Source organism: Tupaia chinensis, unplaced genomic scaffold (assembly GCF_000334495.1).
Source record: "Tupaia chinensis unplaced genomic scaffold, TupChi_1.0 Scaffold000083_1, whole genome shotgun sequence".
Classification (NCBI taxonomy): Eukaryota; Metazoa; Chordata; class Mammalia; order Scandentia; family Tupaiidae; genus Tupaia; species Tupaia belangeri.
The window spans coordinates 186907-198095 of record NW_006159544.1 but is presented as its reverse complement, the minus strand read 5'-3'; the positions used below and the strand labels follow the sequence as shown (position 1 = coordinate 198095).

Below are 11189 nucleotides of genomic sequence, written 5' to 3'. Positions count from 1 at the left end.
CCGTTTTACAATGGACGTTTTGAAAGGAAGCTAACTTTTCCCACATAAGCATGTGGGTTTTCAGCCAAAAATTGGAGAGGTTTTTGCTATAGGGCACGTGCACTCACCAGAAAGACAGAGAGAGACAGAGAGACAGAAAGCGAGAAATCAACCCCCCAGGGAGGGATGGCCACAACACAATCCCTTCTCCTCCTTTCTCCTCAAGGGATATTGGGCAGGCACATGCATATGCCCGGCGTGAGTTTAAGCCCCAGATCCGGGACTTAAACAGTGGTTGACTTCATGGGAGTCTGATGGGGACATAGCCATTACGCTAACTGCTGATCCCATAAGAAATATTTTGAACATTATCTTTAAAATTCAGTATTCTGAAATTTTGAAAATTGCTTATTAACTGTCAAGAACAATTGAGTATGAGCAAAAATTTTTGATACGAAAAGTAAATGTGGAAGAATGTAAAAATAAACAAATAAATGGAAATAAATAAATAAAGTTAAATAAAATAATTCTCTTAAAATAAAAAAATAAAAAAATAAATAAGTAAAAATCCCTGTTCTTAGGACCAGCAGATGGTGTAATGGTTACGTCATTGGACTCCCACGAAGTTGACTGCAGTTCATGTCCTGGACGCAGCAGCTTTAAACTCTTGCCAGGTGTGGGTGCATGTGTGTCCAAAATCCCAAGAGGAGAAGATATTATAGCATCACCAATTCCCCTAGAGGGCGATTTCTTGCTTTCTGTCTGTCTCTCTCTGTCTCTCAGGTAAGCACACATGCCTTATAGCAAAAATCTCTCTTAAAAAAAAAAAAACTGTTCTTTTTGAGGTCCCCACCAGGTTTCTATACCTACCATCTATGAGACACTTTCGCTCATGTTTTGAATCACCTGGCTCATTTATTTACTTTTTAAAAAAAAATTTTTTTGAGGTTTTTGCTATAGGGCACATTTGCTTACCAGAAAGAGAGACAGAAAATGAGAAATCACCCCCCAGGGGGGATGGCCACGCCGCAATCCCTTCTCCTCCATTCTCCTCTCAGGATCTCAGGCATGTATGTACATGCGCCCAGCGTGAGTTTAAGTCACTGGGTCTGGGACTTGAACCACTGTCAACTACATGGGAGTCCTGCGACATAGCCATTATGCCAACTGCTGGTCCCTAAAAATCTTTTTAAAGTGTATTTATGTATTTTTTCCACAAGAGACAGAGAAAAAGAGACAGCCATCCCCCAAAGTATTCTCACCCCTCAATCTACCTCCAGCCTCAGTCAGCCCAGATCAAGGACATATACATATCCTGCTCTGACCATTGAACAGGGACCTCCCACGTGGGTCCTGCATCACAGAGTACTGTGTTGCTTCTGCACCACCAGCTTGCCCTTGTAACTTCACTTTCTACCCAATTCCCATCACCAGCTACCTGGCTGATTTTGGAGATCATTGGACAACCTTTCCAACAACCTGGTTTTCCCACTTTCTTTGACATCCTCACCTCCAGTGATCTCCACTTCATGTCAGCCACCCACCCACCCATTCACCCATTCCTGCAGTTACACCTATGGAGGCATCACTTACTACTTGGATTTCTGAAAGCAGTCTCGAGACACCTCTCTCTCCTGTTTTCAAGCTCATTTGTCCAGCCCCTGCAGATTTGAACTCTCTTCAATTCGTTATTCATCAGCCACCCCCTTTTCTTCCTTGTCCAGCTAAAATTCCATAGTTTGTCATTTTATCATGCTCTTATACAAGGTCACGATTCCCTTGCCTGTCCAGAGCCCTACTATTATAGTATTTACTAGTATTTAGCCAATCAACAGGCTGGAAGGCACTCAGACAAGCTACTTCCACACCTGTGTCACCAACACTGATGATTGCAAACATTTTAAGTGATAAAATATCTCCTTTAAAAAATAATCATTCCAGGGACCAGAAGATGGTGTAATGGTTTCATCACCGGACTCCCACATGGCTGACCACAGTCCAAGTCCCAGAACCTGGCGTCTTGAAACTCAAGCCGCACATGTGTGCAAGCATGCCCAAAATCCCAAGAGGAGAATGGAGAAGTGATATCCTGAGAGGAGAATGGAGGAGAAGAAATTGTGGTTTGGTCATGCCCCCTGGGGGGTGATTTCATACTTTTTGTCTCTCTCTGTCCCTCTGGTGAGTGCATGCTTCCTGTAGCAAAAATCTCTAAAATTAAATAAATAACCATTCCAAAATGCATAAGTTAAAATGTATTTGAACACTCTTTGTAGGACTCGTTGGTAACTTTCCCAGATTTAATTATTTTCATTATCATTTGAGTCCAAGGCATTCCTAGACCAAAGAGCTAGTAGCTATACCACACAGCAACCCCCTAGCTTACCCAGCAATCACCCCATTAGTTGGAGCCTTTCATTATCTGAGTTAAAATATACCAATGAAGGTCTCTGTTTTGGGTATACATGTAGTTTTCCTATTTAATTGGTCAGCATTTCCTCCATAGCTGTGGATGTATAGGGTTGTTATTTATTTAACAGGCCAATAGTCACATGATTCCAAAGTACAAAGGTGTATTCTGAGAGGTCTCCCTTCTACACTTATCCCCATACTGCCATAAGAAACCATTTTATCAGTTTATTGTGCATCATTTAATTTATGTAATTATGTGACTTTGCCCCATTTTCTCCCATAAAAGTTAATATACTATGGTCCTTTCAGCAACTTACTATTTATTTATTTATTATTTATTTATTTATTTATTATTTATTTATTGGAGAGGTTTTTTGCTATAGGTCACGTGCGCTTGCCAAAAAGACAAGAGAGAGAAAGAGAGACAGGAAGCAAGAAATCACCTCCCAGGGGGGAAAGCCACACCGCAATACCTTCTCCTCCATTCTCCTCTCGGGATCTTGGGCGCACACGCACCCAGCGTGAGTTTAAGCCACCGGGTCCGGGACTCAAACCACGGTTGACTACATGGGAATCCAGCAACGTAGCCATTACGCCAACTGCTGGTTCCTATTTATTTTTTAGAGAGAGGTTTTTGCTATAGTGTGTGTGCACTCACCAGAGAGACACAGAGACCGAAAGCAAGAAATTACCCCCCAGGGAGGATAGCCACAACACAATCCCTTTCCCTCCATTTCCCTCTCAGGATTTTGGACAAGTATACACACATGCCCAGTGTGAGTTTTAAGCTGCCAGGTCTGGGACTCAAACCATGGTCAACTATGTGGGAGTCCAGCAACATAACCTGGTCCCTTTTACCTTATTTTTTTAAACTTTTCAAGGACACGTGCACTCGCAGAAAACAGAGAAAGCAAGAAAGCACTCCTTGTGGGGAATGGTCATACTAAAATAACTTTTTTTAAAGAATTAATTTATTTAACTATTCATTTATTTATTTATTTTAACTTGACCAGAGAGAGACAGAGTGAAAGAGATAGAGAGAGGGGAAAAGTGAGAAAGCAAGCTGCCAGGTCCAGCACCCTTAACCATGATGCCACCTGTTGGCCCTCCAAAATCTCTTGTTTATCTCTCCTTCCTTTCAGGACATTGGGCAGGCATACACACATGCCCAGTATGTTTCTCAAGCCACAGGGTCTGGGACTCAAATTGTAGTCAGTCATATAGGATTCAGCCACCTTAACTACCAGGCCTCAGGATGCCCACAATTTACTTGTTTCAATGAACATATCCTGGAGATCTTGCCTTCTAAGTACTCTTCTCACACAATACAGTTTTTCCCCTTAATCTTTGCATGTAATACTTCCTCATTTTGTAAATGGTTGTGATACTAACACATTGTTATAACCTACCTTATTTAACAAACAAATTATTGTCTTTTTCATCATTATCAATATTTTTTAAGACAGATTTTGCTACAGGGCATGTGCACTTGCCAGAGAGACAAAAAGTGAGATATCACCCCCTAGGGGAGATGGTAATTAATTATTTTTAAAAAAAGAAAGAAAAACTCAGTAAGTATGCATGCTTGTGTGCCCAAAATCCCAAGAGGAAAATAGAGGAGAAAGGACTACAGTGTGGCAATCCCCCCAGGAGTAGTGATTTCTCACTTTCTCTTTTTCCCTGGCAAGTGTATATCCCCTTTGGCAAAAATCTAAAGAAAAAAGTTACTGTGAAATACGATGAATATTCATTAAAAAAATAGGATGGGGAGAGGGTGGTACAGGAAACTCACTGTGTCTAAGTTTCATCATGATGACTGGTTTGAAAGCAGGTAGGTTCAAATCTGCCCCCTTTCTTCCTGTCAGAATGGGAAAAGCAATTTGAAGACAGAGCTGAGAACTACAATCCTAAGCTCCCTAACAGTAAAATAAAATGTCAAGAAAATGATGAAGCCCTAACAATTAGGGTAACTGAGAGAAGGGGCAATACTAGAGCTAGAGCCTGGTATGACTGAGTACACACAAGGAAGGCAGTGTTGCACTACCCAACGGGATGGATAATGAACCTCTCTTCTTGAGTGCAGTACCTCAAAGCATCATATGGGATTCTTGGTCCTTAATACTCCACTCTGTAGTGTTATACCCTAGGTAAGGGACTAACATTAAGCCCCTCCACACTGAGGGGAAAGAGACATATAAAGATGGTGTTTCTACATGGGATGATAACTGTCTCTTTTCCTGAGTAGGAGGTTTGTGCTTCATCTACCCTGGGAGAGGTGAAGGAGGAACCAGATCCCAGGAAATTGTGGGATAAAGGGGCCTCTGATCAGGGCTTTTTACTGTGTGCCTATGTAGACTGAGACCAGTGTAAAATCTTGGAGGGTGGAAATATGTACCTGAATGTGTGGTTGGGTCTCTAAACTTGGCAATCTGGGGGCTAGGGGGTAAAATACCATCTGCCCCAATTCTGGGGCACAAAGAAACTGGAAAAACTTGCAACAGTGATTATGTGTAATACTGCTGCATGGAAGAGAAGCACAGGACCGTGTATCACTAAATTGTGGGGGAGGATTTTGAGTCTCTTTACCCTAGAGACAGTTGTGGGACAAAACTGATATGCCTGACATAAGAGGTGGCATTATAGTCACACTAACAAAGAAGGAAAATGCACCTCAGAATATGATAATCTGCATCTTGCATGCCATGGGGTATTCTGGACCCTTCCATGAGATGTGGAGTAAGACTCTCTCTTTTATGTGAGTTGAAGTCAGCAGATCACTAACACTGAAGGGAATAGGGCCTCTGATTTTCTGCATGGGATAGTGGGGGGACAGCAGGCAGTGCAGCTACAAATTCAATGGGTCCACCCTTATACTTGGAGAACAGGTCTGTGATTTTTTTTTGGGGGGATGGATCTGAGTTCCCTTACCCTGGGTAAGGGGGAAGCCCATATGTACTGCACTGTGGAGTGATTAATGATGCTACTGTCCCTCAACATTACAGGAAGGGGGAGTTCCATTTCTCTATACCCATAGGTCAGTGTGGTCTCCTTTGCTACATTCTGTGATCCTTGCTGGGGGAGGTGGGGAATGATCTGTTTCTGACTCAAAAGAAAAGGAACAAATATGAGGTGCACCCCTCTTACCTCGGGGTCCCCTCCAAGGGCAGATCTGTTTCTTCATGAATTAAAGTCTGTTCTTGTTTGCTGGCAGGCACTTTTGGGGTAAGACCTTTACGAATTCAGTAAGACAGCATTTCTTTACAGATAACAGGTTTGGGTCTGATTCTCTACAATGAGGACTCACTCTAGACTGGAAGGAGGAAGAAATCTGCATGGTTCTACATAAACCAAGGCCTGTGCTTCCAATCACTTTGGGGAGGGGAGATCTATGGGCTTTGCAGGAGTTGGGGTAGGGCTTCTGTCAATTAGATACGGTGCAGGAGTTGGGGAGAGACAGGGTTATGTGTATACAGTGGAGTCCAAGTCGCCACCTCTTCGGTGGACAGATGCCTGTCTACTACAGGAGAATACAAACAGGGAGCCTCAGTATCCTGAAGGGCGCAGGGCGATAGACGCTTTTCCACACAGGTGGGGTCTGTGCCTCTCTACATAGTGTGTCCGGGGTCTACACCATTCGAGATGGAGTGAGGCCATGCTCGACCCTGCCGCGCGGAGTGCAGTCCGGCGCGTCTCCACGTGTAGAGCGATCACTGCCCCTCTTCCGGGCCCTTCTACCCTGGAAAGGAGCCAGGAATTTACCTCTCTATGCCAGGCTAGCCAGCATCTCTGATTCACCTCCAATAGATATCCTTATAACGCGGCCAGCTGGGAGTAGGGTTCGCCATAAGAAAAAAGCGAAGTCTCTTACCTACACTTCCGGTGGGGGTCTGAGAAGAAAAGACAGCACCACACTACCTCGGCTTAGAAGACGCACTCGCGCCGCTGGGCTCGGATTTCCGGATCCCAGTCCTTTCGGCCTGTCCCTGAAGGGGCGGAGCTTCAGACTGACGGCTGGCGCCCGCCTGTCCTCTCCTCAAGACCACGCTGGCCCCGCCTCCTGGCTACTCCGAAAGTAAGGAAATAGGACAGGGGGGAAGGGAAAGTGGTAGGGAAAAGCAGCGAGTGGGCTGTTGTGTTTATGTAACTTACTAGTAAGCCAAAATATTGCATAGGCCGCTGGGGTTAAATAATGTGTATTCCCAGGCCTTGCTGACCAAGCGAGTATTATGCCCGCAACAGACACGAGTGAGGGTTAGTGTCTTTGTCTGCTTTTAAGATGGCGATTCGCAGAGTGTGAGAAAATGGCCGCATGGGTCACATGTCTGGCCCAGTACTCTCCCTGTGAAGTAAATTGGTTTAGCTTTTCCCACTAACCTTCCGGATTCAGAGAGCCTCAGACAAACCCGAAGCAGCTACTCACAGCACTTTCTCTTTAAACTCAGATCCATGGCTGGGCCTACCCTGACCAGGAACCGGAGGCGGAGCAGGAGCCTAAACAACTGGAAGCCTCTCCGTTTTCCCCGGTACCAGAGCAGCAGCATTTGCAGAGGGAACAAACATATCTCTGGAATGGAGCAAATAAATGTTTCTTCAAAAACCATCACGAGGAGCTCCTGACCTGGCTGGGAAGCGAGGTTTTCCATTAAAAACAGTAACTATTAGAAAATGTTATCTTCTTGTTAGTTTAATTTCAGCCCCTCCTCCTCCTCAAGGTTAAACCGTGGGGTGGGGCTGTACCCTGAGGGTATGTTCCTCCACCTCTTGCACATTGACATTGAAAATTAATCCCTCTGACTTCTACCCCTTACAGAAACAGGACTCCCTGCTCCTACATCCATGGCTTTTTATTTTTGGAGAAGTTTTTGCTGTAGGGCACATGCGCTCTCCAGACAGAGAGACAGAAAACGAGAAATCACCCCCAGGGGGGATGGCCACGCCGAAATCTCTAATCCTCTAGATGAGTTTCAAGTCACCGGGTCCGGGACGGGAACTGCAGTCGACTACACAGGAGTCCAGCGACATAGCCATTACGCTAACTGCTGGTCCCCATGGCTTCTAACTCAACCTAGAGACACAATATTCCTCCGAACTCCAAACCAGCCCAGAACACATTCACCTTTCCCCTGCATTTGCAAATTCTTACTTTTTCTCTTAAGACCTGGCTCTTGTCATTTTTCTGAAACTTTCTATGAGTTAAAAACCCAGAGCACCATACAATTAGCCCAGCATTTATTACTTAACACTGTACCTGTTAATGTGACTTTATCTCTGCAGGAGGGTGAATTTGCTGTCTCTCTGTCTCTGTCTTTCTGGAGAGCGCATGTGCCCTATAGCAAAAACCTCTCAAAAAAAAAAGTGAATTTACAGGCCTATACCACAAATCAGTGGAAGTTGGACAGCTTAGTAAATAGTATTGGGAAGTTGGGCTCACCATAAAGAGGAAAAACTGGATACCTGCTTACTCCATATGAGAAGTAGCCTATGAGTATGGGAAGTAAAACTATAAAGTTAATATAAAATATGCAGGTCTCTGTGACCTGTGACTAGGGAAGAGCTTTTTAAACAAATCCCAAATCCACAAACTATAGGGAAAAATATTGCAATGAAATATTTTACAGGAGTGAAAAACTGGTATTACTACTTTCAGAAACAAGAAGTATACAGAGTGGTTGAAGATGGTCCTGGGACCCAGCAACTCTGTTGGAGATAGGTAGGTAGATAAATAGATCTCCTAGACTATTAAATCCTAGAGAAATTCTTATGTAGTGTCAGAGGCATGTGTAAGAACTGTTTGTAATGAAGAAAAAATTTAAACAATTTGAAAGTAAACCAACAGAAGAATGAATAAACTGTGGTGTAACCAAACAGCAGGATACTATACAATACTGAAGAAAATTGTATGTATCTGGGACTGGCAGGTGGCGAGGTAGTTAAGGTGCTAGACTCTGACATGGTAAACCTCGGTTCAAGTCCTGAACCTGTTGGCTGACTTTCTCTCCGTCTCGCTCATGAAATTAAAAAGAATAATAAATGAAATTAAATAAATAATTATTTTTTTAAAGTGCATGTATCAACCCAAATAAATTCTAGCAACCCAGTTCTGAGATAAAATACAACTTGTAGAAGGTTCATGAAATATGAAGCCATTTATGTAGAGTTTTTAAACGAGAATGATTCACTGTGTTTTTTTGTAGGTTATGTAGATATATACTTTTTTTAAAAGAATTACTTTATTTTAACTTTCTTTCTTTTTATTTGACCAGAAAGGGACAGAGTGAGAGCAAAACAGTGAGAGAGAGAGAGATGAAAAGTGAGAAGGCAAGCCACCAGGTCAAGGACTTGAACCGCAGTCAGCCACGTGGGAGTCCAGTGCCCTAACCACCACACCATCTGCCAGCCCCTAGATATATAAATATTATTTTTTGTTTTATGCATATGTTTCTGTTTATATGCATTCTCACAAAATATGTATTATTGTGTGTGCATGTATTTTTCTCAAATTTTTAATTTTTCAAAATTCAGTACATTCAAAAGAATAGTATAATGAAAGCCCATATACCCTTAATAACTTGCTAATTATTCTTTTGCATATTCACAATACCATTATCACACCTAAGAAAATTAAGGAATAATGTCATCAAGTAATAGTCCATATTCAAATTTCCCAATTATACCTAAAATGTTATTAGAGCTACTTTTATTTTTTGATCCCAGGATCTAACCACGGTTTATGAATTAAATTTGTTTGTTATATTCCTTTAACCTATATTTTATTGCCATAGAGGGTGTGCACTTGCCAGAGAAAGGGAAAGGGAGAAAGCACCCCAATGGGATGTGGTCAAGCCGCACTCCCTTCTCCATTTGGTCAGGATTTGGGGGCACATGCACACATGTCCAGCATATCTTTCAACCTCCCATGGCCCAGATTCAGAACACAGTTAACCATGTGGGGTCTGGTTCCTTTAACCACTAGGCCACAAGGCTGGCCTCCCACATCATGTTTATAAGGTTTTTCCAAATTGCTGTGTATACATCTGATCTATTTCTTTTAATGCTCCTGGTAACCAATCAGGGTACCTTTGCTGCATTTTCCATGAATACTTGCTCAGGGATAAACAAAAAAGTTGCCTTCAGCCTCCAGTACCACAAATACTGCAGTGAGCATCCTTGTACATGTACCCTTATTGGCCTGCACAAGGATTTCTTTGGGAACTTGCACACAACAGAATGATTGTATCATAACGTGTACATATACTTGACTAATAACACCAATACTTTTAGATGTTTCTCTGAGATGGTTGCACCAGTCCATACTTTCACCATGTATGAAAATTCCTGTATTCCCTCATCCTCAATTAGACTTGACATTTTCCAGCTTTCTAATTTTTGCCAGTCTAACAGTTATGAAGCAGTATCTTAAACTTTTAGTTGCATTTTCTTAGTACTAATTAACATTTGGGAACCACTTCATATATTTTCTAAATGTCTCTTCTGTAAATTGCCTGTTTGTATAATTGGCACATTCAGGGCTCCTATCTTTCCTGTTGATTTTCTGGAGTTCTTTATAGAGTCCAGCTATTAGTTCAGATGTTGCAAATATTCTCTCTCTTTTAAATTTCCACATAACCACCTTCTTTGAACAAAAGTTAATTTGAATTTTTATTGTCAGAGGGTGCATGTGCTCACCAGAGAGAGAGAGAGAGACCACTCCCCAGTGAGGCATGATCACAATACACTTCTTTTTCCTCCATTTCTCCATCTCTTCAGGTTCCCAGGAACACATAGCACACACCCAGCATGATTATCTTTTGTAAAATTTACATTTAATTACTGTACATCTCTACAATGTATAATATGGTTTTTCTCAGCATGAATACAGTGTATAATAGTCAAGTTGAAGATATTACCATATGTATTATCAACAGATAACTTTTTATTTTTGTGTCTATTAAATATTTATTTTTTTTCCTGATTACCCTCCCTCCCACTACCTATAACCCACACCCCTCCAAACTGTCTCTGGTATCTACGGTTGCCCCTGCTCAGCATGTTTTCCAAGCTGTTGGGGCTGAGATTTGAATTGCAGATGGCCATGTGGGATCCAGATCACTAGGCACAGGGTTTAACTGAAGCACTATAAGGCCGACCCAGTTGTTAATTTTCATGAAATCAAATTCATTGAGTTTTTTTTGTTTGTGGTTTTGATTTGGGGATTTTGTTTTTTTAATTACTTCTCTCTTCCTAGCTCAAAAAGATATTCTACTTTTTTTTCTGTTATCTTTATAGTTTCACCTTTCACATTTAGAGTTTTAATTTAATCACAATACATCTTTTTTTTTTTTTTTTTTTTTTTTTTTTAGGTTTTGTCATAGGCAAATATGGACTTGCTAGAGATAGACAGAAATAGTGAGAGGGAAAGTGAGAAATCACTCCCCCTCCCCAAGGAAGATAGCTATGCCACAATCTCTTTTCCTCCATTCTCCCGGGATTTGAGGCATACACAAACATGCGCCCAGCATGATTTGCAAGCCACCAGGTTTGGAACTGAATCATAGTTGGCCATGTGGGAGTCCAATACCTTAACTACCACACCACTTTCAGACCTCATTAATTTAATGATAGAACATCTTAGCAGCATACAGTACAGCATTTTCATGCATTGCCTACCAATCAAGTCAAAGATACTACCATATACATCATCCTCAACAAGTAACTTTCCATTTCTATGTCTGTTAGATATGCGTTCCTAAGCCTCTCACTCCCATCCCCCAGAATCCACCCCATCCTATACAGTCTGCGGT

General features: G+C 42.1%; 2 protein-coding genes across 5 annotated transcripts in view; one reads left to right on the top strand and one right to left on the bottom strand.

Annotated features, from left to right (window-relative positions):
• Nucleotides 1–6366, bottom strand: part of GNL3L (G protein nucleolar 3 like) — a 43226-nt gene extending 36860 nt beyond the window's left edge. The window contains exons 1-3 of one of the 4 annotated variants that reach the window (XM_006142838.3): nucleotides 6257–6339; nucleotides 5533–5617; nucleotides 4181–4246 (exon numbers count right to left, since the gene is read on the bottom strand). In XM_006142838.3, the coding sequence (XP_006142900.1) occupies nucleotides 4181–4246; nucleotides 5533–5569 (103 nt within the window). In that variant the 5' untranslated portion in view covers nucleotides 5570–5617; nucleotides 6257–6339. Of the gene's footprint in view, nucleotides 1–4180; nucleotides 4247–5532; nucleotides 5618–6256 lie in introns of all 4 variants that reach the window. The other 3 variants (XM_014585704.2, XM_014585705.2, XM_006142839.3) reach the window with 3 other exon arrangements.
• Nucleotides 5777–7054, top strand: LOC106734271 (uncharacterized). The gene is made up of 3 exons (XM_014585702.1): nucleotides 5777–5886; nucleotides 6002–6460; nucleotides 6831–7054. The coding sequence occupies exons 1-3, from the start codon at nucleotides 5777–5779 to the stop codon at nucleotides 7003–7005; spliced, it is 744 nt and encodes a 247-aa protein (XP_014441188.1). The 3' UTR covers nucleotides 7006–7054.
• Nucleotides 7055–11189: the final 4135 nt, after the last annotated feature.

Excerpts from the sequence above, each read along its gene's own strand:
- LOC106734271 (XM_014585702.1), top strand. The coding sequence starts at position 5,777 with ATGGGCTTTGCAGGAGTTGGGGTAGGGCTTCTGTCAATTAGATACGGT. Across the intron at positions 5,887-6,001 it reads TCCAAGTCGCCACCTCTTCG|TGTGTCCGGGGTCTACACCA; the intron begins GTGGACAGATGC and ends CTCTCTACATAG. Across the intron at positions 6,461-6,830 it reads GCCTCCTGGCTACTCCGAAA|ATCCATGGCTGGGCCTACCC; the intron begins GTAAGGAAATAG and ends CTTTAAACTCAG.